At 48.8% G+C, this 25,009-nt stretch overlaps 6 protein-coding genes across 6 annotated transcripts; 2 read left to right on the top strand and 4 right to left on the bottom strand.

The window, feature by feature from the left end:
• Positions 1–5: 5 nt before the first annotated feature.
• On the bottom strand, positions 6–1,126 carry ONS95_012355 (uncharacterized protein; the record flags this gene model as incomplete). Its single annotated transcript, XM_058505981.1, has 2 exons — positions 6–899; positions 944–1,126. 2 exons carry the CDS (start codon positions 1,124–1,126, stop codon positions 6–8), a joined length of 1,077 nt encoding a protein of 358 aa, XP_058358504.1.
• A 1,389-nt stretch (positions 1,127–2,515) lies between these two features.
• Positions 2,516–3,268, bottom strand: ONS95_012356 (uncharacterized protein; the record flags this gene model as incomplete). The annotated part of the gene is made up of 4 exons (XM_058505982.1): positions 2,516–2,651; positions 2,726–2,966; positions 3,046–3,153; positions 3,226–3,268. 4 exons carry the CDS (start codon positions 3,266–3,268, stop codon positions 2,516–2,518), a joined length of 528 nt encoding a protein of 175 aa, XP_058358505.1.
• A 6,957-nt stretch (positions 3,269–10,225) lies between these two features.
• ONS95_012357 (uncharacterized protein) lies at positions 10,226–12,591 on the top strand (the record flags this gene model as incomplete). The annotated part of the gene is made up of 3 exons (XM_058505983.1): positions 10,226–10,408; positions 10,591–10,964; positions 11,016–12,591. 3 exons carry the CDS (start codon positions 10,226–10,228, stop codon positions 12,589–12,591), a joined length of 2,133 nt encoding a protein of 710 aa, XP_058358506.1.
• A 2,026-nt stretch (positions 12,592–14,617) lies between these two features.
• On the bottom strand, positions 14,618–15,974 carry DYN2 (Dynein light chain; the record flags this gene model as incomplete). Its single annotated transcript, XM_058505984.1, has 6 exons — positions 14,618–15,158; positions 15,229–15,255; positions 15,310–15,344; positions 15,398–15,431; positions 15,493–15,515; positions 15,665–15,974. 6 exons carry the CDS (start codon positions 15,972–15,974, stop codon positions 15,024–15,026), a joined length of 564 nt encoding a protein of 187 aa, XP_058358507.1. The 3' UTR covers positions 14,618–15,023.
• Positions 15,975–16,523: 549 nt separating this feature from the next.
• ONS95_012359 (uncharacterized protein) lies at positions 16,524–22,646 on the top strand. Its single transcript, XM_058505985.1, has 5 exons — positions 16,524–19,059; positions 19,200–19,337; positions 19,456–20,422; positions 20,474–20,686; positions 20,734–22,646. The coding sequence occupies exons 3-5, from the start codon at positions 20,014–20,016 to the stop codon at positions 22,431–22,433; spliced, it is 2,322 nt and encodes a 773-aa protein (XP_058358508.1). The 5' UTR covers positions 16,524–19,059; positions 19,200–19,337; positions 19,456–20,013; the 3' UTR covers positions 22,434–22,646.
• Positions 22,647–24,372, bottom strand: ONS95_012360 (uncharacterized protein). Its single transcript, XM_058505986.1, has one exon. It carries the CDS (start codon positions 23,608–23,610, stop codon positions 23,410–23,412), a length of 201 nt encoding a protein of 66 aa, XP_058358509.1. The 5' UTR covers positions 23,611–24,372; the 3' UTR covers positions 22,647–23,409.
• Positions 24,373–25,009: the final 637 nt, after the last annotated feature.

Raw genomic sequence — 25,009 nt, forward strand, 5'->3', positions numbered from 1 at the left:
TGCGTTCATCGTCGAAGTATGCTCTTCGAGAGCGACAATGAATCTATCAAGCCTTCTTTGTGTAGAAGCCTGTCCATATTTCGAGGCAATTTAACCATACTTGGTCCACTACTTGGAGTATCAGAAGAATCTTCTTCCCAGATAGCCTTGATGATGCTGGAGCTCCTGTGTGTCTGGCCAGAATGTGTCCATTGAGAACACTCTCTCATCTTCCTCTCAATCAAGTCCTTCTCTTCTTCAGTGCGTACTGCACACGCTAGAACAGTCAGGGGCCAGCAGAAGAATGAATTGCAAGCAGTATAGACTTTACACTTGTCCACGGAAAGAAAAGCTTGGGAGAGAAGTTGAGTGACGGCGGGGTCACGAGTAGTAATCTCCGGATTCATAATTCTGAACAAGAAGATCTTTGCCACGATAGTATAGAGTAAGGCGATTTCTTGCGATTCATGCTCGTCTAAATCACTCTCAGGATCGAGACCACGACTGTTGTGTCGTTCGATGAGGTCAAGTTGGCTTCTGAAGTTCATGGCGATGACAAGGTCTGACGCCTTCAAAGGTGTATGACGACTTAGTCGAGTGATCTCGAAGATGGTACTGAAGAGTTCAAACTGCAAGCCGAGAATGGGCGAGTTTGCCAGTTTCGAAGCCTCGGGATATGGCATGACCTGATCGTACTCGTCAAGATCCGTCCAAGTGAATTGTTGGGCTACACCATCGATCTCATGAGAACTGTATAGAATAGAATATGTAGCGAGGTGATACGCGAACGCTTCAGCTGCGATCCTGTGAAAAGGCCTTTGCTGGTCTGGAAGGGCGTTTTTGAGTTTCCTGATATGGAACAGCTGTGCTAATACCCCAAGATGTAACATAACATTACTCCACAGCTCGAACCGGGATGTCTGGTGAATGTTAGCTTCGCTTTAACATGGGCTTCTAGACTTACCTCAAAGATTACCATGAATGCTATCAGCACTAGTAGCCATTCCTCTGTACCATTGACTTTGCCTTCTCTGATGCTTCGGGAGACCGCATTAACTGAAGGATTGTAAAACTCCATTGCCTCGATTGTGAAGTTATCGTTGTTCTGACCGATTCGGAGTGCCGCAATACCTAGAAAGACGTTCATTATATTGGGGTTCTCAAATCCAAATTGGAAAACGTCCTGATAGGTAGAATATGATTGATGGGCGTAACGACGGATAGCGGTTGGCAGGGTACATGTTGAGAAGTGATGAAAAAGCAATCTTTTCTGTCCTTCGCCGAACTCGATCGGATACCAAGTTATTTGGCTCCTCTGGATTGTAACGATTACTGCATTTCAAATTCTGCGTTTCTTGAGTCTGTCTCGTAATAGTGCTTGATGCTGGTAGACTAGATTCGGGTGGAGGCCCGCGGCTGTCTGGAGAAGGTGATTGAGATAATGTGCTTGCTCTGCGCTTTCCACTCCGGCGATCAGCAAAGATAGTTGGCCATACGCATTCGCGGTTGTAGTGCAAGCAGTACAGACACGAAGGTTTAGTCTCATCACATTTCTTCTTCTGTTTCCGACACCCAACACATCCAGTCTTAGCCCTCAGCCGTGGGCGAATTGGCCTTGAAAACATCACATTCGAAATTGTTGGAATCAGCAGATACTATACAATGTCAAGTCGAATTGCAAAGAGATTTAAAATGTATGCTTCCAACCGTTGTAGATGGATTGGGCTGTCGTCTGAAAACACTGCGATATCAGGAAGTGGGGACGGCTCGTGACATCTATCCACGCGAACTCATGGATGGCAGGGACTTTTTAGCGAGTTGGCCCTGTAATAATAAGGGTAAGTCACTAAATTTTAGGCTTTGATGCACCGAAGCTCCTACAACGAGAACTGGTAATGAACTCGAACATCCACCACGACACCAAACGACACTACTTAATCCCTGCATCTACGTAAAGACTTTGAGAGCTTTTACCACTGTATGAATCACTGCTCTTCTGACGTGTTAGTTCATTGTGGCAGTTTTAACATACCAAATATTATGATTTGCGGTTTCTTTTTACATGAGAAGAAAGGGGAACTGAGAATTTGCACCTCTCATCATTGCTTCGAGTTAGCTGCACTTATACTCTAAACACACAGTTTCTGATCCTGCTGAAGCTTTTTGAAGTATGTAAACCATGATACAGAATATGATTCTCCAGACTACCAGAAGTCAATTCAGTTAAACTCGACAACGAATCCCACACAAAGTGTGTTTATGTTGGTGTTGGATAGCTACTTTCGGCGTGAGTCACATGCCTTAATGTCCGGTGCCTACCAAACGTTCCTCTCCTGCTTGTACTCGTTGAAGTAAGTGAACATATCTACCTAGAGAACTGAAACTTAGTCAGTTTCTAGAATATAAGAATTATACCTTTCCCTTGGTGCCCAACCCGGCATTGAGTATTATTCCAATATACTGCAAAATCACGTGAGGACAGTCAAGATTTGGGGCTCGAAGTTCTTCTTGAAGCTATGTACATGATGCTGATACACTATGTGCCACTCTGGGTCCTGGTAGTCATACTTCCTCTTCCACTCATCTCCGTGCTCTCCTTCACAGCACCGCCCATGCCTCCACTACCTTGCGCAACATTACTTGCATTACCGACCTCTGGTTCTGCAGCATATCTGGAATGCACATATCAGCTTCCAACTTGAAGACCAAGTTCCGTCCAAAACCATGAAAAGAGATCAGAACTCACTTTTTCAACTCCGCCAAGCCAACAACATCCAAAGCCTTCTCACTCGTAGCATGCAAATGCACCTTCGGCACCACACTCGCCTTCGCCCCATCCCCAGCCTCAACGTTCGAGTTTGCATGGTCTACAGCTTCCTTCCAGCGGGCCGCGCAGAGACACCATTTGCAGCCTGCGGTGAGCCCGATGCTGCGGAGGTTGTTGCCGCGGGAGGCGGTAAAGTCGAGGAATGGGTCGGTGAGTGTTGCTTGGGAAGGGTTAGTACTGGGCTTTGGAGGGAATTAGATAAGGATAAGGATGCTGAGGGAATGGGGAGGGAGGTATACCGGCGACTGAATGGTTTCCTGTGTCGTCGGGTCCTACATCGCAGTAGCCGTTGCGGTAGAAACCTGTCATTGGCTGCTTGCTGAAGAGCCCGAGGGGTTTCTTGAAGACTAGTTGTTTGGGATGTTAATGAATTGTGACACTTGAATGATATATTGAAAACTGAGCGTCTAAAGACTTACCATTGAGGGATTGGTGAGCTTTTCCTGCTCCTGAAGCTGCCATAATTGTTTGTTTACAGTGGAGGATTGGATAGGACGAGAGAGGTATTGAAAACAAGAGATACTCTTCAATAATCAATTGAGGAATTGAGATTGACTATTAGAATGATATCAATTGTACCGTTTGCAGAGTATCTCGTACTCGTCGTGTCGTCGATACCGATACACTAAGAGACCCCTCCCTCTCTCTCCTCTCCTCTCCAGCATCGAATATCATGACGTTGACCCACCCACCTATCCTGCAGGGTCCCGTTCGCCACCCCTCTGAGATCGATGGTTCCTTCCCCTCAGCAGCCCAATCAATCGGAAGAGGCCTTACGGTAGCAGTAGCACAGTTGGAACCCCAATACCACTTCACTTCACTTCACTTCACTTCAAGGTTCCTTGGTAGGTAGGTATGTGCGACATCATCTTCGTAAAACGTCTCATCACATCAGTCAGTTACTGTCGTCCTTGCTGAGAAACAGAACGTGACTCGACCCTCGTTGCCATGCCAGTGTTCTTTAGCGAGATCCATCTCCCTGAAGCCCCAGGCTATCCATCCCTGTGCTGCCTGCCCTCAGTAGGTAGAACCTAAAATAGAACCCTTGCACCGCATGCTCACGTCCTGGGACTCCTGGCTCCTGGCTGGCAAAATGGATGGAACCTCACGTCCCTTCAAACCTTCTGATACAGGTCCTGGAGGTTTAATATATGTCAATTAAATCAACCCAATGCTTTCTGGTCAAGTGGACGATATAAATCGCTTGGATGAACGGGAAGGGGGAAGAAAAGGAGAGCCAATCGTTGCACGAGATCTGGATCGTAGGGGTACAGTGGTAGCGTGCAGTGGTGAAGCTGCACGCTGCAGTGCGTCGTCAGGAACGAGGCAAGTGCCTCCGAACATGAGTTTGCTGGATGTTGATCGGTCGGCTGCTCTTCCGAGGGATGGATGGGCACTTCAGGTCGGTAGGTAGGCTGGTAGGCAAAGGATGAGAGGGGCTGGCTGGCTGGATGGATGGATGGATGAATGAATGAATGAATGAATGAAAAGGAAGCCCGGAAGGAAGGGTCTTTGCGTCCCGACGCTCATGCTCCCGCGGCGAAATACTTTAGAGAGAGAGCTTAAAATGACGGGATGTTTCATCATGCTAAGAGCGGCCTACAAGGACCTTATTTATGGAAACATGTCAGGTCAGGAAGCTTTAGTTCGCAGTTTGAGAAGATCAGAGGAGTAAGTTAAGAGAGCTTCACCAACCTGGAGGTAGAATCCGGAGTCAAGCGGATAGTCATGATCCACACAAGCAGTTACCTTACCTTACCTTACCTGATCTCGCTGGGAGCGCCTATCGATAAAACCAGGCCCCTACCAACCAGTCTCTACCCCACTTCATCCCGGTCATTGGCTTCAGAGGGTCATGTAAAGAAATGCACGGGGTATCGAATATCACCGTAGCAGGGGGATGCGGGCCGCTGGCGAGGGTATGCTAGGGTCGGGGTAGGGGTAGGCTCTGGGCTTGTCGGAACGAACGTGATGGGATGGGATATGTTTCTCCACCACCGGTTCTGGAGTCGAATGTTGGGGACGGGAGAAGAATGTTGCGATGTGTATTAGGATATCTGGAGGATAGGTAGATGAGTAAGTAGAAGAAGTAAAAGCTGCTTCTTCACTGGAATCAGAGGCAAGGCAAAACACACTGCGGTGTCTGCAAGCCCATGCCAATATGGATCGCCTCCGCATGCAGCAGAGCGAGCTTAGAAGGTCAGATCCAATCCAGTTCTGGCAACAGCTGAGAATCCATAAGACCGCAAAAAATCCGCATGCATGTAGCGCGAAGGAAAAATGGCAAGCTGGGCTGATATCAGACGAGCAGCATCCTCCTGGCCATAGGGCAGAGCTACCCCATCTCGTTGGCTGTTAGGAGGAGCCCATCGTCTGACGACGTGCTTCGTGATGTTTGGTTCGGGGAGGATACGGTACTTACTGTCAGATCTTGAACGAGGGCGTGGTGGTGATTGGTTGGAAGAACGTGATTCTTTGGGATGCGCACAAGATGGGTATGTACGCTGCTAGTTCGTCTTGTCTTTTCTTGTGGTTTGGCATGGAGGTTTGATTTGTTGACCATTATGGTCGTGGCGGATTGAGATATTTGGTTCCTGCTGACGAATGAATTATTGAATTATTGAAGGAATCGATATCATAAGGTCACCACCCCGGTGCTTATGTATGCATGCACCTATCGGCATTGCATTGCTGATCTGCATTGTTCATTGCAGAATGAAAGCTGGGATTCAGGAGAGTCTATCATGCTGTTTGACAGCAAAACTCGAATAAACAGGAGCTGGTTTTGGAAAGTTGGGCACTTCCACCGTGTCCGGAGGAGCTTTGGCTTGTCTAACGAGTACTTCTAAACGGAAGGGATTATCTCGAGATTTCCTGTATTTCCAGGTCAAGAGGCCTTTCTCAACGTCTCATTTTGTCTCGAGATCAATAAATAATCGGTGCTGGTGGACATTTTGTCTTGGACAACCTTGCAACATCAAATCCTCCCATCACTATTGTTCAGGGCATGTAAACAAATGATTCGCTATGCCTTGGGATCAGCCTTGGGATCTTGAATTTTTACTGCAGCTGTGTGGCGCGCATACGATGCGATGAACTTCGGTTGGTCAAGAAGCACGGATGGTTCTGAAGCAGCCGTTTGTGGTGGATATGGAGATGGATGTTTCAACTTCCAAGTGCCTGAGAGCTGTCCGAGCTGCTTGTTTGCTTCTTCTGCACCGCGTTTGGGTACAGTGATATCGAAAACAGTGCTGGGTTAAACTAATCTGGAGGTTGAGACGAGAAAGCTAAACGCCTTCCTTGTAATTTTGCACGTTTCTCAACGGTATGAAGGTTCTTTCTAGAGGTCATGAGTCGCTTCTGAACACTATCATCCAGACTCGTTTTGATGCACAGCGAAAGTCCCCGTCGGCACCGATCACGCAAACCGCAGTCGATGCTTTGCAGGAAGAATACCCGCAGCCTTATAGTGGCTTGGAGACGGATTAATAGACAGGCCACCGGGCGGAGCTGGGAGAAGCTTTGGTTTTGGGGGCATGGCATCAAATATTCGGCGAGTCCTCAATGAGGCGGGTGCGCGTGGCGTTTAAGGCACGCAGAAGAAAGACCTCCAGTTGCGGCATGCTGACATTTGTATTTTTGTTTCGATCTTGAAAGAAGTGATAACTGCAGATGCATTAGAACGTGAGGTGTGCCCTCGATGCCCTTGCTCTCTGGTGTGGTCTTACTAGCAATAATGTTAGACCGGCCCTATGCAAGAGGCGCGGCCGCACAAGATTTTCGTTGTGGAGGCGAGACTTTGTTTTCCATCTCCTTCGGTTGAGGGTGGCAGTTTGAGTTTCTTGTAGCCTTCAACTCACCAATAACTTGGTTCTGCAGTTCTGGACTTGTAGACTGTTAATTCTCGGCGTCCTGATAGCGTACCACATCTCAAAAGACCGAGGGTGTTCCCTCGAGACATCATTCAATGGCTTGCACAACGAAAAAGTATTATTCGGTGAGCAAGCGAGATACCATCATACCTGAGGCTTTGTGAGACTCGGATGGTCCAGGAGTGTTGAGTTTAATTCGTTAATGTGGGCCCATTCCGTGGTATTGGGTACTGGAGATGGAGGGGTGTTACAGATACGATGAAACTCGGAAGGGGCACCCGCGAAATATAAAGAAAACACCAATTCGCTTGTATGTCTGGCTCTGAGGGAGATTGGAGTGTGCTACTCGAGAGTCTGGATACCGAGGTAGGCCACGAGTACAAGCACCAGTTTGTGCGACTTGGGAGGTAACGTTTTGCTTCTTTCCTGAGACGCTAATTCGGATGGGTGTAGCGGCTTGTGAGTGCCATGCGTTACCCAGTCCTTCAGCTATATATTACACAAGCAGGATTCGCATCATTCTGGGGTCTTTTTGACGACAGTAACGGTTTCGAAAGCGAGAGAGCCCTTGATATTGCTCAGTGACTGGCACCAACATGTAATTTGGGGCCCGGTCTGGTTCGTGATATCGAATTCAGACGATGTTTACCGTCCACGCGGGAGGGGGCTGGGGCTGCTGGCTGGGGCCACCCCGATGCCAACAGCCCAAACTAGAGATGTGGAACACTAGAAGCTAGCTGTCGGGACCTATTCCGCTGTCTCCATTCGCTGGCTGACAGCCTGGTCGGACTAGACAGTAGCTAGGGATAGCTCGGGCAGGTTGTTCGGGACCTAGAGGTCTAGCTTGGCTTAGGAATTGATCTGGTGGTGGGGTGGAGTGAGGATTCAGAGGCGCCCAGGCGTGGGACAGAAAGTCAATACCGATTGATGATGACAGGCGACGCCGATAAAAAGAAAATAATGGAAAACGCAGAATCTGCAGCCCCGAAAAATGAGACTGCGGAACAGGTTGTGGCTTGCTTCTTCTCAAGCTGAAGTGCACCTGGACGAATGATGAAGCGAGATTTGTCCCAACGTCTCGAGTCTAAGACGTGTGATGAGAAAATCATGGTGGCGAATCTACCTCACCCCGATCTCCAATGCCTTTGATCTTAAGAAGGACATTTTATGTGCTTAACTTTCGGAATCTGGGGACGGTATTTGTGCCTGTATGCCATATTAAGTCGATCTTTCCTTCAATCAAATAAGCAATCAATCTGGTAACGGGAAGCGGAACGGGGACGTCTGGATAAATAAATACTTGATGGTCATCCTTCTCGTCTGAATGTTTGAAATATGGGGTAGCCGGCGTTCCTGTTCCTCACATCCCTCCGAGCTCTATATATTGTTCCCCACCCGCTGCATGATGGATCATTTGACTTGATCTGAACCTGACATGACTTGAGCTTCCTTCCGTCGCTCACTTCCGCATCCCACTTCGGGATATTTATTTACGAAGACCGGATTGTTGGTGGAACCTTGCTGTGCCTGCCGGTTAAAATGGCATAGGATTCGGTTCTTTCAAGCCAGCCAGGTACAAAAATACCCCGCTGCCTCTGCTTTACTTTCTCCTTAGTCGACTCATTGAGGTAAGTCTTGTACGCTTCAAAGGAACGAAGGTATCTCATCGTGTTTTCCCGGGCAGTGCTGGCGTTTGTAAGCCGGAGACAGCCATGGCTGGCTTTTTGCTTGTGAGTGTGAGCTGTGCTGTACTGGGGTGAGAACGTTGCATGCATTTCATTCTTCTATCTACTTCTGAAAGTTCGGATGTGACGATCGATGACTGATGATTGATGATGCTGTATGCTGTGCTGTGTGTAATCAGATGCCTGGCAAAGACGTGTGTGCTGCGTGCACTATTGTCGTCATACTCAGCCATCATCTACCCATCCATCCCTAGCTTCCCCTTGCTGCTCACCGCACTTACTCATAGTGGAGGCAATCAACGAAGGACCCATTAATAAAACAGCAGCCAAGTCACTCCTGGTGTAACTGATGAAGGTGCAAGAGGTATTTGAAACCACAATACAAAAAATGGTCCAATTCTTAATTTCAAATGTGTAGATTTAGGAAGGTAAAGACATGTGTAAGAGTATTAGATGACCGTTTCCGGCGGTTGAGGGGTTGTTTGAAAGAGGGGAAAGGATGGGACGCAAATGTCCGGCAGATATGCTTTGGAAATCCGTATAAATTACCCTGAAATAAACTAACCATACTTCAAGACATTCAGCGGGACCTCCAACCGAGGCTGGCCATGCTCACGAAGGAAGAAAGGATAGGACTAGAAGAGAAATCGTGACGCAAAGTGAGAATCGATAGTTGTCTTTGTACCCTCATCTGAGCGAAGGATACCGAATGAACTTGATCCTTTTCTTACCAACGCTTTCCAAGATACCACTGGGATCCTCTTCGAAGTATATAACTTATTGTCCAGTCCAGAACCATCCCGACCCTGGCGCGGTGTCCTTGCCCTGGTGTTCCAGCGGGCAGCCTGATCCACACTGCGCCCTGCAGGCCGAAAAGCCTCGTTCCTGTTCGGTCGTTCGTGGGCAACCGGGGCGCTGACTGCACTGCATTGCTTGTTGCTGGTTTGCTAGCCGGTCTGGTCTGCTGCGCAAAAGTTCCTCGAGCCAAGCAAGCAACAGTAGAAAGTGAAGCAAGCAGAACGGTGCCCAATCCATCCATCGTAAGGTAACCACAAGGCAAACTGTTTGCCCGGTCCTGTTGGGAGAAGATAACTTCTGGTCTGCCCTCCGACGTCCCCGAACCATTCAACCCTCGCGCCCTGCCTGCCCTTTCGTCTTGGTTGCCCTCCCTCACAGCTTTCCGGTGCCCTTGCTCCTCTCGTCGACTCCACTGGCACTACTGCTTCGGGGGCAGTCTAGCAGGGTCCTAGCTGGAACCCTGTGCCACGACCACGACCACGACCACGACCCTACCGAACCTACCTACCTACCTTACAGGGCCAGCCAGTCCCACGGTCCCACCGTCGCCCATCGCCCACCGCCCACCACGACATCCCTGCCCCAGCTGCTACCTGCTACCTGCTACCTGCTACCTGCCTACCGTACCTATCCTTGCGGCCCAGGCTGGGCTTGCTCTGGACATGGCCTGCTGAGAGGGAAGGGAACGGGAACGCCCTCGCCTCGATCGTCCCCTCTCACTCATCACTCATCACTCATCACTCGACTTCCTGCTTTGCTTCTTTGCCTTGCTCTGTTCTGTGTTGCTTGCTCACCCTCACAATCATTCTTCACACCTGACCCCGTGAATGGTTCTTGGATGTGATTGTCCACTGGTCGACTACCTCCAAGCAGCAATCGACCAGTCCTCAAGATCCCTTTCCCAAATGGACTCTGCTACCACCGCTTTTATGTCGAGATAGTCGAGAGTTGAGCGTCAACCGCCTCACCAACGAGACTTGGCAGCCAGAACCAGAACTACCTGGAAACCGTGTCCCACGAATACCACGAAACTTGAACCTGCCTCTGGCAGATTATCCTGCAAAATGCCTTCCCTCGTTATTCCAGAGTCGGGCTTGACGCTGCACAGCTCCCAGGGGTCTCCCTCTAAGGCCGGCTCGAGTCCTCCGGATGTCTTCGGGCTCACTTTGACCGATTCAGTAATTGAGGAGATGATAAGATGTGTACAGAATGGAAAAGAACTCCAATTGTCTTTTGGCGAACAACCTGTAAGCCTGCCATTTATTTTGGGTGTTCCGAGGTACGGAGGGCAGGTTGTTGGGTACTGGCAATTGTTCTGTTCACCTTCAAGAGCGTGGGATTCACTACAACCACATGGCGGCGACGACCGCTTGCTTTTTTCCACCACCCACAATAGCATGGGAAATATTTGCTAATGACGGGCACACAGTCGCTTTCCTACGGAACCAAAGTACAAAATCTACAAACCTCCGACGACCCTTTCACATACGACATCTTCCAAAGTGCCAATACCTCAGATTCAGACTCGAGTACCGCAGACATGTCTTCGCAACAGAGACCCGACATGAAGAACGGGGTTATCAATGTCCGAAATAAACCAAACCTGTCGTGGATTGCCAGCATCACTGGCAAAAGATACATTCCGGCTGCCTTCGCCCAAGCAAAGTCCAATGCCAAACCTACTACCTCAACCGCAACTGCAAAGACTACCAAGCCGGCATCCGATACTACCAGTGCAGATGCGGCTCTAAGTCAACTTCAAGGCGCTCTCGCTTCCGAGAAACAGAAGAAGTTGGCCAATACGTAAGTGGATCAGGAGAGATCAAAGAGGACATGGAATTGACATTTTGACAGCACTCAAATCATCAATGGCAATCTAGCTGCACCCCGTCGAGGCGGCCCAGCTCCCAAGTCGCTGACGAACAAGAGCAAGTTCCTCAGCCAAAAGAATCGTTCCCTTGCGAGCGATACCACTAGGTCCATGCCCTCGAGCCCAGCTCTGTCTGGAGCTGGCTCCCCATCCCTCGGTCCTACCTCTGTCCCACTCTCCCAGCAGCAAGCTGAAAAGGCAAAGGAGGCTCGTAAGCCTGTTATCCACCTCCTCGCAGTCGAGCCACTCGCCGAGAAGACCCTTCAGAAGCGACTCCCCGATGTATCTGAGAATGATCTGGACAACGCATTGCGTAAAGTCGGCGATTTGAACGAGACTACTGGAAAGTGGGAATTGCGGAAGGCGTTCTGGAAGGAGCTTGACGTTTGGGCCTACAAGTACGGCTCAAAGGAAGATCGCCAGCGTGCGATTGACAACGCCGTCAAGCAGTATGACAAGATGCGGCTAGGTGTTTCGGAGCCAGAATGGGACAGATTATTGACCAAGGCCGAGCGTGGAACTGGCAAGTGTTTGAGCAAGTTGCAAGCGGAAATCGCGAAGGGTTCTTTGGCGGCAAGAAAGTCAAACAGTCAAAATACGGAAGGATCTGGCCGCGATACTCCCAATGGCGAAGAGGATCAGTTGGAGGATAAAACTTTGTCCAAGATCAAGGGTGAAAGTATGGCTCGGTCGGCTTCACAACCACCAGCAACGAAGTCGAAGAAGACCAGCGAAAAGGAAGCTCAGGCAAAGCGACTGTTCTCAAAGCACCCACCTAAATCTGCCAACAAGCCCGCTCCAAAGTCAACAGCTCCAGCCAAGAAATCGGGACCAGTTCCCAAAGCAGGAACTAAGGTTCTCTCTGCTGAGTATGTTGAGGATTCAGAAGATGATTCGGAAGCACCTGTGCCAAGCAAAGAGAGCCCTACCAAGGAGAAGACTACCAAGGAAAAGATTGTTAAGGAGAAGCCAAAGGCAAAGCCGACAAAACCAGCAGTCATGAAGCGCGCCCGTGAAGAGGATCACGATACAAGCGACTCCAGTATCCCACTCAGCAAGAAAGTCAAAAAGGACGTCCCTGTTACCGCAGCTACCCACCGCGTTTCCGATGCCAGCCAAACATCGCGAACCACTAACAGCTCCTACTCTTCTTTCAACTATAAGAACAAGAGCAACTCTCCTCAGAAGTCCTCTCCTCTCGCCTCCTCTCCACCAACCAATGCTTCCGATATCGAGAACTCCTCTAACGACCGAACCTCGTCATCCGCCTCTCCGGCTCCTCGCTTCTCCACCAAGAACACTCGATCGCCTATCCACAAGCGTCACCAAAAATCATCTTCCGTCACCTCATCCAGTTCAAACGGTTCTCGTCTCAAGCCAAAAGCCATTGAACTTGCCGCCAAGTATCGCCTTTACTACCCACGTTACGTCGAGCTCTTTGAGGAAGTTGTTGCCGAAGGTGATAAGCGCACCAAGAGCAAGGAGCGTGATCTGCTTGATATGCACTCTCGCCTGGAAAAGATGCGCAAGGATATTGCTATCTACATGGCTGATGAGTAAAGTTGGACTCGAATCTGATCCGATCACAGCTGGCATATGCACATAGAACAAAGATCCTTGGATTCAGGTCTACTATACAATGATTGCACATTTCTTTTTCCTTTTACTATACGATACAATACAACGATCTGAGCATTTTCTGCGGGGGAGCTAAGGCGCGACGGACGGGCACGAACAAAACGATATGAATAGGGAGCATGCATTTGGGAGGAATCTTCGTTTGGTCTTGTCACTTTCTTGTTTTCCTTTTTGCATGCGTGTTGGAGAAAAAAAGGAGCTAGGAATGGATACTACAGAGAGATATAGATCTATTTGCGGCCTTCCTACTTAATCCGGATGTGGCTAGCATTTGATTACAGGCAGGCAGAGCGGAGCAAAGCGAGCAGAGGATGAAAAGTCTTTCAATGAAAGCCAATACAGACATGAACCGGGAACCATGGAGTTTTTCAAGGTATGACATGGCGTTTATCAGGTGTACTTCTAGATACCATTAGCCACAGACAGCCACGCTTTGTAGCGGATAACTGGTCACCATGCCATGATACAGTCCAATTTTTTAAAAAAAACATAGAGACCTCAAGATGAACAAAGAAAGTGTTTCCTTCCCCTCCTCACCTGTGATGTGATTCGTGAAATAGCGAACGTATCTCAACTGGATAGAGGGGGTGTTTAGCTTTGTTGCCTCACCACCACCAACAGTCAGCTATGCCAAGGACCTTATCTTTCCTTCCTTTCCCTTTCTTTGACAGCCACAACAAAGACGGGAAATTTGCAAGTGAATAAATGGGCTTTCAAGGGGCCAACTTCCGCTTTCGTCTATATACTAAACCAATCCAGCGCCATTCGCTTTGATGCCGGATTGAAAGCCCGGTGTGCCAAGATCGAAACAACATTCAACTGACCAGGCCGGCCTGATCTACTGGGATGAGTGGTGGTGGTGACAGTGACGTCGAGGTAAGGTAAGGTGTTGATGGGTTTGCGGGAAAGTAGGCTGGCTAATGTGTGTGTCGTGTGGCTTATGTGCGTGTTACAAGAGATGATATCACTTGACAGGGCGCAGGGACTTTTGTATTTGTATTTGTTGTGGTGTAGTGAGGTGAGGTGTGGTGTGGTGTGGTGTGGTGTGGTGTGGAAGTGCTGATCGTATTTTGTCCAATATTTCACGGGCTTGTGAGGAAGTAGGCAAGGTCAGGTAAGCTAGGGGAGATAGAGCAGGAGGGGAGACACCTAGTTGGGAGGGACGGAACAGTAGAGTAGAGACGGAAAAGTACCGGTGTATTCGGTAGGATTTTTGTGTAACCATCGGTGGCGGCTGGCTGGTAGTCATGAGGTCCCGTTGCGGGAGTAGAAAGGGAGGGAGGAAGGGAAGAAGCACGTTTGCGGGAAGTGTTCGATACTCGCTTCTGGAAGCCAGCCATTTGTTGATTTCCGGTTTGGGGAACGGGAGGGAGCAAGTGAGAGAGGAAGACCGGAGAACGATGATGCTTTAAAAGTGTTATTTCTGCATTTGGCAACTGAAGGGGTGAGGTGGGATAGCAAAGGATCCGAGGGGCATAGACATGGGCCAGATACACTTGTACTGCAGTTGTCGATGCATGTTGGCTGCGTAGACTTGCTTAAAGGAAGGAAAGCGAGTAGAAAGGCTAATAACAACTTAGCATGAAAGCTGCTCTAGTACCGCTTCCCTTGCCCTAGTTTCGGAAGAAAGTACTGTTGTAGTGTGGAGATTGAGGCTCTGGCTTTGAAGTGAGGTGGAGCGGGGATTCGGAGGCAAGGGAGGGAAGAAGGGGGAATGAAGGATTCGAGGCTTCTGGCGGCTTTCTGGACCTGCGTCAAAGAGATGCAAGGTCCAGCAACGAGAGAAAGGAGAACTAGGTAACGCTTCGCAGGAGGCTTGAGAAGACTGATGGGTATGATCAAAGCGGTCTGAATTGTCGAAAGGGAGGCTAGTGAGGCTCAGACGACAAAGAAGGCAGCGGGAGTTGACCTTCATCACAGGGAACATGGAATACCAAACAAAACGACAGGAAACAAATGGTGTCATCAGTTGCATTCATAAAGACGAAAGCAGCATTCATTCATGCATCACATGTCCTCGTTAAGGATCCAGGAGTCTGTCTCCAAATGGCCGTTCCCATCCAGACGAACAAGTCCTCATCTATGCACCAATCCATCACCTGCGCGATGCGTTGGCTTTCCATTCGTGAAACCATGTGTCCCGTCTTTCAGCGCGCGCAAACCTTCCAGATCAGAACCAAAGCAAGCCAGCGTATTAATCATATCCCTAACAAACCACTCCTAACCATCCAAGCCGTCCCAAAGCCGGATGTGGCTCAAATCGAGTATAACTTTTTGCCTTGTGTGCGCCGAACAAACCGAATTTGGACAGGTGGAAAAGTGAAAGGAGGTATTTCAAGGTATAGTGGATGCATTTATTGCGTCTTGAAAAGGAGGATCGCGCAGTGGCCAAGGTAGAAGTATATAAAGTGTTTGGTCTCGTGGGTGACGAACGATCCAAAGTTGCGACCGACAATGCAGTGCCAGGTAGGTCCCTTGCGCTCATCGAACTGGGGAATTTTTGTTAGTTGATGTTTCTGGCTGAAGCCGGTCACAGAGGGGCGCAGGGGGAGAGCGTACAGTCTTCTTGATGTGCATCGCAATATCCTAATCTTGATTAGCTAGCTATTCGAAAGCTGTAGGATAACCATTAGAACTCACCTTCTCAACTGTGAACTTGTTCATAGCTTCTTGTGCTGTGATTTTGTTAGTTGGCCGTTCCCCGCATAAACACCCCTTTGAAACATACCAACATCAATTGCCTCCTGCTGCATATCATCCGTCTACCAGAATATCAGTCCGTAATCTTGTATAAGCTGAACTCCAGTTGCTTAGAATTCTCACCATATCGGCAGACTTGATCTGAGCTACAAAGAAATTAGCAGACTGTTTAGGGACTTGTTTGTTTTGATTCGAAGGAAAGGGGTCTGCGACGATCGACAACTGCGAATGTTGCTGGGCTCAAGTTTTGCCTACACTCTATCTATCAGAGGTGAACAGGAAATGTCAAACATACCCTCAAGCTTGTCCTTTGCTTTCTCGGTGGTCGACATATTTACAGATTTATTTACTTGACGTTCTCCTGGTGGGTTGATCGGCTGAGGAGTGAGGCTGAATTGACTTGCTTGGTCTCTGGTAATGTAACTGTGGTAACGATTAAATGCAACAGCGTGTGGATAGCTCGAGATCGAAGACAGTTCGGTAGTAGCAGAAACTCTTCGCAAGTGGCCACGTCCTGGTGTGATGGTAGATGTTCCTCTTGAATGTAGAACAATGTGCAAGTCGTCTCGGCGTCTTGACAACTGCGCGTCGTCCACTTCTTTCATGGTGACTGACCATTCACAGCGCAGATGACAAGTGCTTGGCTTGGCCGTGCTCCTCGAATTCCCCGACGCGGCTGCTCCTCGGAGCCGGCACTACATTAGTCCGGTTGGTGGAGCAGTGGAGCGAGTTTACCTTAATTTTCCGCTAGATTTTTCTCGGGGTGCTAGCTGAGACAGGTTCTGTTAAAACTGAGAACTCGCGTCTCCCATTGTTGTTTCTTTCTGTCTGTGACAACTGGCATTGATGCCCGCCATGGAGTCTACATCGCCCGCGATGGCTTCATCGCGTATATTCATCAAGGGCCTTCCACCTACCATATCAGAGGAGGAGTTCAAGAAGCATTTCGGAGCCAAGTACACGATCACCGATGCAAAGCTGATCTCCAATCGAAGAATTGGCTATGTGGGATACAAAACACCAGAGGAAGCTGCCAAGGCAGTCAAGTACTTCAATAAATCGTTCATACGCATGTCTAAGATTGGTGTCGAGCTTGCTCGTCCTGTATGTTCTATCCATGTCGTTTTCTGTAATGCCTGCTAATCGTCGGGCAGATATCAGATTCCAGTCTACCAGTCTCCAGAAAAGCACAGCGAGAGCAGGAACGAGAAAATGCCGCAACAAGGAAGAAGGAGAGAGCCGAAGCAGCCGCAGCTTCTGCTCTCAATGCTGGAACGAAAAGGAAGAGGGGCGACGTAGATGAATCGGACCCCAAGTTGAAGGAGTTCTTGGATATCATGCAACCGGCATCGAAACCAAAGACTTGGAAGGAACAGACCGAGGACGAGGAACCGCCAACGAAAATGCAAGCAATTGAGGTCCCAGAAGGCGAGAGTGATGGCGAATACGAAGTTGTGCCAAAAAAGTCCCGCAAAAAGAGTCCACCACCACCTGCAATACCAGTTTCAATACCCCTACCAGTCATAGAAGCCGAGCCTGATAGGATGGATCAAGATCGTCCTGAAGTAATTGCTCCAGATACCACAGACGAGGACTGGCTTCGGAGTCGGACGAACAGATTGTTGGATCTCATGGATCCCGATGAGATTGGTGTTGCCGCCAGTACAGGGGCTGTACCCACTTATCCAGCCGCCGTGGCTGAAGCTAAGCCAGACGAAACTCTTGATCACGAAGAGCCTGCTGCTGAAGAGAAGCACGAAGAGGAGTACGAAGAGGAGCACGAAGAGGAGCACGAAGAGGAAGCCGACAAGCCGGATCCTACCATTGAGGCCATTAAAGCCACTGGTCGTTTGTTCGTACGGAATCTCCCCTACACTGCAACGGAGGATGACCTGAGAGAGCACTTCGCCGCCTACGGATCTTTAGAAGAGGTACGCACGATTATATTCCCTTGCAGTTTTGTTTTCCTCCTCGTTTCATGATGAATATCCAGATAGGGACAGCTTATGCTACAAGCATGTGATGAGAGCTGGACGAATATTTTAGTAGATGCTTCGTGTTTTCTGAAAACGATCAATTCACATCTTCCGTCTTTGGTGTTTGGAAAAGCGCAGCACTGACACCCGATTGAATTTAGATACATTTGCCAGTGAATGCTGCTGGTACGAGCAAAGGATTTGTCCTCGTTCAATATTCGGACCCGAATGCTGCCGCAGAAGCCTTCCATAATCTTGACGGTGAGCCCTTCCAAGGTAGGCTGTTGCATATCATTCCTGCGTCTGCGAAGAGAGACAATAAGCTGGACGAATTTGCCATCGCGAAGTTGCCACTGAAGAAGCAGAAGCAGATCAAGAAGAAGGCGGAAGCCACATCTGCCTTTAACTGGAACTCTTTATTCATGAACCAAGATGCTGTCAACGAAGCCGTCGCACATCGCCTCGGTGTTTCCAAATCCGAAATGCTAGATCCTACTTCTGCGGAGTCTGGATACAAGCAAGCTATTGCAGAAACAACAGCCATCCAAGAGTCAAAGTCGTACTTTGCAAAGAACGGCGTTGATTTGGATGCCTTTAAGAGAAAGGAGCGTGGTGACACTGCGATTCTCGTGAAGAACTTTCCATATGGCATGACGCTTGAAGAGTTGAGGAAGATGTTCGAGGCTTTCGGACAGGTACTTCGAGTTCTGATGCCGCCTATTGGTACTATCGCAATTGTTGAGTTTGCGGAACCAAGCCATGCTCGAGCAGCATTTGCTAGCCTGGCGTATCGTCGTTTCCAGGACTCGGTACTGTTCCTCGAGAAGGCGCCGAAAAATCTCTTCACGACACCAAGCAGTAATGCTGTTATCGTGCCATCTGACCATGAAGTTGGCAAGTCAGGCAGGGAGAAGATTTCAGCATCAGATCTGCTTGAAAAAGAAAGTGCTGTAGAGACACTTGACACAGCAACGTTGTTTGTGCGGAATCTCAACTTCACTACTACGAGCGATATTCTTACTGAAGCTTTCCAACCTTTAGATGGTTTTATCTCTGCCCGTGTTAAGACCAAAACAGATCCAAAGAAACCTGGTCAGGTACTTAGTATGGGTTTTGGTTTCCTTGAATTCAGGAGCAAGGCTCAGGCTCAGGCAGCTCTCACTGCAATGGATGGCCATATCCTAGAAGATCATAAATTGCTGATCAAAGCTTCACACAAGGGACTCGATGCGGCTGAAGAGAAAAAGAGAGAAGATAACGCGAAAAAACAGGCTGGCAAGCGAACTAAGATTATCATCAAGAATCTTCCATTCCAAGCGACGAAACAAGATGTGCGGGCCTTGTTTGGTGCGTATGGGCAGCTCCGTTCCGTTCGTGTTCCCAAGAAATTCGATCATACCACACGTGGATTTGCCTTCGCAAATTTCATTACGGCTCGTGAAGCGGAGAATGCACTAGAGGCGCTCAAAGACACGCATCTTCTCGGCCGCCGTTTGGTCATAGAGTTCGCCGCAGATGATGCAGTTGATGCCGAAGAAGAGATTGCGAAAATGGAGAAGAGAACAGGAGCTCAGGTCAATAAGGTTGCAGCGCACAAGCTCACAGGAGGTAGCCGGAACCGCAAAAAATTCGATATTGAAGGGGACGAGGAATCGGTTTGAGGGGGTTGGATGAAGGTATCTCGCCTCCTTGGCAGGATAAAATCTCGTTCTGCGTAGGCGACACCTCCCTTGCCGCACCTGCCGCACTGTTTTCGGCAGCCATCCCTCTACAGAATATACCTATGCAACTCCTTTCTAATTGCCAGACCCTTGTCATTGCGTTTCAGTGAATGACTTCCTTCCTAATTATCAGTTCCCCGCAGTCATGATATTCGATACTCTCAGCCACATCGCATCCAAGACTGTCTGGCCCGTGTGAGCTCCTTTTTCCTCCCTACGATTTATTCGAAGAAGGGTGATTCCTACTAGGCTCGTTGTGGCTCTACTTTTCGTAAGTCATCCATTGATATCACCCAATTTCTTGCATTCTCGCGTCTAGCAGGTTGCCTCCCCACTCGTTGGTCGTACATACACCCTACGGTAGTCCCAAGCTTATCTCGACTGGGTAGAGTGGGCACATACCCGTCCCAAATGAAGCATTCTTCCAATCACTGTAGGAATGATCTTCGTAGGCAGCATTTCCTTCACTGGCAGTCGTCCTTGCGTCACAACACCGAACTTGGCCACTCCTGTTGTTGGAAGCAATGGCCCTGTCTTTAATGTTGTGATGCTGGGAAGATGTCTAGACTGAGTACGCTTCCGGGCACCTTGTCGCTCGAGTTGGTCCAATCCCACGCAGCCACCCTGCATGCAAACCTTTCAAACGTCTTTCATCGCTACAGGGCTCGATCTCTGTGTGGAGGTCAAGGCCTTTCCTCTTATAAGCTCGGATCTGCTCCTCCATTCTCAAGTCACCTGTTAACATTCCCTCTCTCTTCAACATCTCGCTGCCATTCCTCCAAACATTTTTTACTACAATCCTTATCCTTCTTTGACCAACAGAAGCTCATTGCACCCAGCCTTTACGAATTCTACGAATGTACCTTTGAAATTCCCTGTGACGACACTCTAGAACTGTTAAGTGCCTGAGTGAAGCGACACATTCTTAGCCGCCAGTTCCACGATCGATGGACCACCGTCGACATATTCTGCCTTCAGATTATACTCATCAACTTCCACTGGATAGCACCAGTGGACTTTCAAGGGCCCGACAGCCTCTTTCAGACTCTGCTGGGAACGCCCAGCATCACATCCTGGCTTCAGTAGGGCTTTATCATGGTAACAAAGGGCATCAGCCTCGGGCAGACCGGCCCATGTACTCCATCCCCACACTACCTTCCCAACCACACCACCAAGCCGTAGGACAGACAGTAGGGCTTCGACGGCAGAATACTCGTCGTCAACGACAACTGAGATTCAACCGGAACCCTATCGTCGAGTCGTCTCAATATCAGGCTTACCGTTCTCGTCAAAACCGAGAAGGCAACGATGACGACAAGAAATGGCCCGAAGTGCTCGAGGATGCTTTCTTAGATGGTAACCACACTTCTCCGTTGTAGTTCGACTTGATAACTGACTTTCTCGCAGCACTAATGTACCTGCCCAAGATGGGTAGGAGAAAGTTTTCTTACGAGGGCAAGCCTCATGGTCGCAATGAGCTTATCAGAGTGTACTTGTGGCTTGCTTATCTTGAATCCCTTCCACCTGGAGCCCGTCCCGATGAGTCGATGAGGAGAACCCGAAAGCAAGTCTCAAGCCACATCCAAGTACTAAAAGGCTTCTTCAAGGGCCACCCTGCTTGTACGCTATGCCACCCTTCTAGTCATTGCTGTGCTAATTCTCCGCAGATGGACGGTTATTTCCCGAAAAAGACGAACCAAAGAATGGCTTCCAAGATTCATTTAAGGACGATCCCTGCCTCAGGGCACTGTCCATGGGACGCCTGCCTAAGAACAAGTACGACTGCTACGATGAACCAAGTCAAGCAACGAACCATAGTTCGTCGATGAAACCAGTTCTCTTCTGGCTACTTATGACATCCTCCTCTTTGTCGATTGACGATCGCCGTGATGTGCACGAAGAGGATCTCTACAACGAAGGCTTAATCGCACATAAATTCTCCAGACTATCAGCGCAGAGACAACGGGCCAGTCTTGATTCCATCCCAAGCTGGAGGCAGAGATTCCCATTTTTGCAGCAACTGTACACTTCGGGAGAGCTGGATTGCGAAATCATTCACATGGAAGCTTCACTCAACCTGCTCACAAACCAGCCTCCCGAGGGCTCAGAGCTATGTAGTCGGATGGTCTTCTCGATGCCTGGCAGACAACATGACACCGAGTGGCGAATTGTCACGACTCTCAGTAAGCCACCCGAACTTTACCGCGACCAGATATCCGATCCTCCACTAGAAGCACAGGCGTTCGCTGTCGATGTCACTTCGATGAATGATAGCGAGACTCGAATCAAAGTACCCTTTCCGGCAAGGCCCTGGGCCCAGGTTTTCTCGGGTCTACGAAGCATTCAATCACAGTACGAAGAAAAGCAAGCACACTCTTTCAACACCGGTATGGGCTCCACCAGGCCGGCTCGAGACTATGTCGACCTGATTTCAATGTATCAAGAAGTGCAGTCCGCCGCTGGACCTCACTCGCCTTTTGTGAGAAGAACAATTATACTCTGGACATTTCGTCAAGCGTCAAACAGCGATCGCAATGGCACACATTGGCGATACGTTGACCCAGCGCCAGTTCCTCGTCGGATGTGCATGTCGCCATCGCCACATCCAAGCCATCACATGCAGGCGAACATGAATGAGAATTTCAACAGCTGGTCCGACACTCCTCTACACCTGCAAAATTCCAACATACTCGACCATTTCGCCCAAGGCCTTGCGACGCCACCACACACCGCCGGCCTACAATCTCCCTTTCCTGCTCCGAATTATGCGTACAGTCAATCTTACGATATGCCAAGCGAGAATCTGAGCTTCGTGTCTGCCGCCAATACCGTCGACAGTGATTCTACGCTTGTGGATAATGACGTCGCAGCCAACATTGACAACTTCCTTATGAACTCACACGTCCATCTCAAAGACTTCGAGCACGCATCTCAAAGCTGGCAGCTGCCTGTAACCAAAAGCTTTGATGCGGATCCGCTATGGGCAAACTACACCGTGCCAGCTACTACACCGGTTCATGGGTGGGACTCACAAGAAGCTAAGACTCATGCGTGGCCAGATTTACCTATCGATGGCAAGAGTTGGAACTACACCGTCGAGGAGCCCGGTGACAAAGCCGATCACGTAGAGAGTGGTCCAGTCAAAGGCACGGTGAACTACGTCGAGCAAACTATCGCGCAGAAACTTCTACCATGGACTGATAATCAACATGGACCCCATGAGATCAAGCACAACTACGATGGAGTCAATCTTGAGCAAATACGCGATAACAGCAACGAGAGCGCTCGAGCCGAGCCTAAAGTCCAAGAGTGGGAAGGTGTTCACGATGACTTTGACTATTCAGAGCTCGCAGAACGGCTCAAATAATGTCCTTTTCTTTTTATTTTCCTTTACGTTGAACTGATTGATGATTGGCGCTGATTGGGCTGGCTAGAGGGGAATTGGGATTTCATGTTCTGATTCAGTGTGCTATTGTTTTTGACCTATCACCCCAGTACGCTGGCTTTATTCGGATAAATGGATGGATGATCACTTAGTTAATTTTTGTCTATAATGAATGTCACGATATTTACAAACAATACTCCATTGCGGCTCCTTCCAATCAAGGTACCTTGGGTAGGTACCCATTTTGATCTGCCTTGGTCACGTGCAGAAATCAATAATCCAGGGAAAGACCTCCAAGGTTCTCTCTACCTACCCCTTAGCCAGTATACTGCATTTCGCACTTCAGTCCACTGGGTTCAGCGCATCAATATTCCTTGTAAAGGGGTCGTTTCCACTCGTTCCTCGCTTTCTGCTTCATATATCTAATTTTGGCAATTAGCCGCATCCCTTTGTCCCTATGATAAATCCTCACCAACACCCCTTTTTCGGCCCCTCGCTTGAACTCAGCCTCAGCCTCTCCTTCAGCAAAATTCAAGTAACCCAGACCTCGTCTCGTCTCGCACCAACAATGTAATATACCCTCACTTCCTACAACTAGACAATATCACGATGCCAATCTTTTGGGTTTTGGCATGCTGAGCTATGGAGTATTTCATATTTGTGGTATGCAAAATTTTCATATTGCATCAAATCTCCTTGGCATTTGCAAAACTTCTCAGGTTGTTCATTGATACTCCGAGAGCCTTCAGTTTGTCTTCGCTCACCCGTCTTGTAGTCCAATTCGTGGAATCAGCAGCAATATTTTCTGTTTCAGGCGTAGGCCTGTCTTCTTATTGATCATTTACATCACCTGGTAATTACAAAGTACTCATTCTGTTGAGTTCCCTCCAATTAACCAGCATCGCTAACAATAGCAGATTCAAGCTCAGAGGGATCAACAGTCGCGAATAATTGGTCGCTAGCGTGATAGCAGCTTGCATATTCGGAACGCCGTCTTGCACATATCGCCATCGCAAGCAATGCCTAAACAGCCAGCAACGTAGTCTTTCCCAAAATATCTCAGGAAGTACAACAATCTCATTCTTGTATGGCCATCGACAGTATCGCTCGTCGCAGCTTCGGATCCAACAGCCGTCGTGAATCGGTCACCAAGAGCCATGATGGCATTGATGACTGCCCAAATTGCGGGAGTCTCAGATGCTCGCGAGAGCTGCTAGCTTATTGGGTTACGAGAAGTCGCACAAACGTTGGGAGCTGAATGATCACATGCGCCACGCATAGGACGGAGAAGTAGTTCTCCGTAAGCCGGATCTAATTCCGAGCATTGTCGCCTGCGAAGGTGGTTCCTTTGAAAGCTCCCAGTTCGCGAAATTTTGGATTTTGGTGTCTTGTCACCGCTGCTGTAATGGTGAACTTGCCACCGTCAGCATAGAATTTTCTTCTTTTGAAGCGTAATTATCATGAGTAGGGGAAGTCTAGGGACCGGAAACTTCGTTATTCTCTTTGTTTTCTCTGTCTCGTTCAAGTCAAGTTGCATGTGAGCAAAGTCCCAGCTTCGTGGCAGCACCAAATTTTCGACACTGGAAACCAACGCCAAGAGAAAATCCAGAACGCCAAAATTTAAAGCTCTTGCTGACACCAATGACAATAACTCCCTCCTCGAGACCAAACGGAACTAGATTTGTCAGCTACAGAGAGCTCCCTGGTCCCCTGTAGGTAAGAATCATGTAGTCACCACTAGTCATCATGTAGTCACCACTAGTACCAGGTACTCCAGCAGAATCACGACTCTCGTTGAGCGTGCTAGTTGTCAGCATAGCGTATTCAAATGTTCCGAAAGCAAAGTAACCCAATCGTAGCCCATTGTAGTGTTTGTAGCGTAGAGATAGCCGAGGACCCAGAGCTAGGCGATGAAAATGTGGAGAATAACTGTGATCCATGACATGTTCAAGAGACTAAAACTAAGTGACAGGACTAGTGCTGGGGAAAAGATGGGCTAGTTTGGGTAGTGGGGGTACGAGGCTTGGTTGGCTGTGTCGTTTGAGGATCCGACAATGCTCCAGCGAATGGCGGAGACCTTGCGGGATGAACTATCAAAATGAGGCTGTCTAGCGGGAAATTCTGGCAGCGGACGATCAGAAAGAGAAGAAGCCACGAAGACCAGATAGAGATTTGGGACATTAAAGCACAAATCGGACACTTGCTCAGACATAATGTCGTCAACTCAGCGAGGGGATTGATCTCAGCAGCGGGGTTGACCTGAGGAGCATCATTTGCTCTTAAATTGGGAGCCATTTTCTAGTCTCCGATGCTTCTCCAACTAATTTTTCCAGAATTTCTGTAAAGTTTTGGAGATGTGGCATTCTTTTACGTGACCAAAGTCAAAAAGTTCAAATATTGAGGCTAGGGAGTTGGAATATGTTGCAACCATGAGTTGAAGTGAAGAATTCAGTGGTTAAACTGCGTAGACCCTTGTATGCGATTCACAGAGGATGAGGTTCCACGGCATGTTTGATCGTGAAGGCAGAACACAAGGATGGTGAGGCAAAATCGGCGGA

Source organism: Cadophora gregata, assembly GCF_030347475.1.
Source record: "Cadophora gregata isolate MNR1 chromosome Unknown scaffold_6, whole genome shotgun sequence".
In the NCBI taxonomy this organism is placed as follows: Eukaryota; Fungi; Ascomycota; class Leotiomycetes; order Helotiales; family Ploettnerulaceae; genus Cadophora; species Cadophora gregata.

Excerpts from the sequence above, each read along its gene's own strand:
- ONS95_012359 (XM_058505985.1), top strand. The coding sequence starts at position 20,014 with ATGGACCACCGTCGACATATTCTGCCTTCAGATTATACTCATCAACTT. Across the intron at positions 20,423-20,473 it reads CGAGGATGCTTTCTTAGATG|CACTAATGTACCTGCCCAAG; the intron begins GTAACCACACTT and ends ACTTTCTCGCAG. Across the intron at positions 20,687-20,733 it reads CTTCAAGGGCCACCCTGCTT|ATGGACGGTTATTTCCCGAA; the intron begins GTACGCTATGCC and ends AATTCTCCGCAG.
- ONS95_012360 (XM_058505986.1), bottom strand. The coding sequence starts at position 23,610 with ATGGCTCTTGGTGACCGATTCACGACGGCTGTTGGATCCGAAGCTGCG.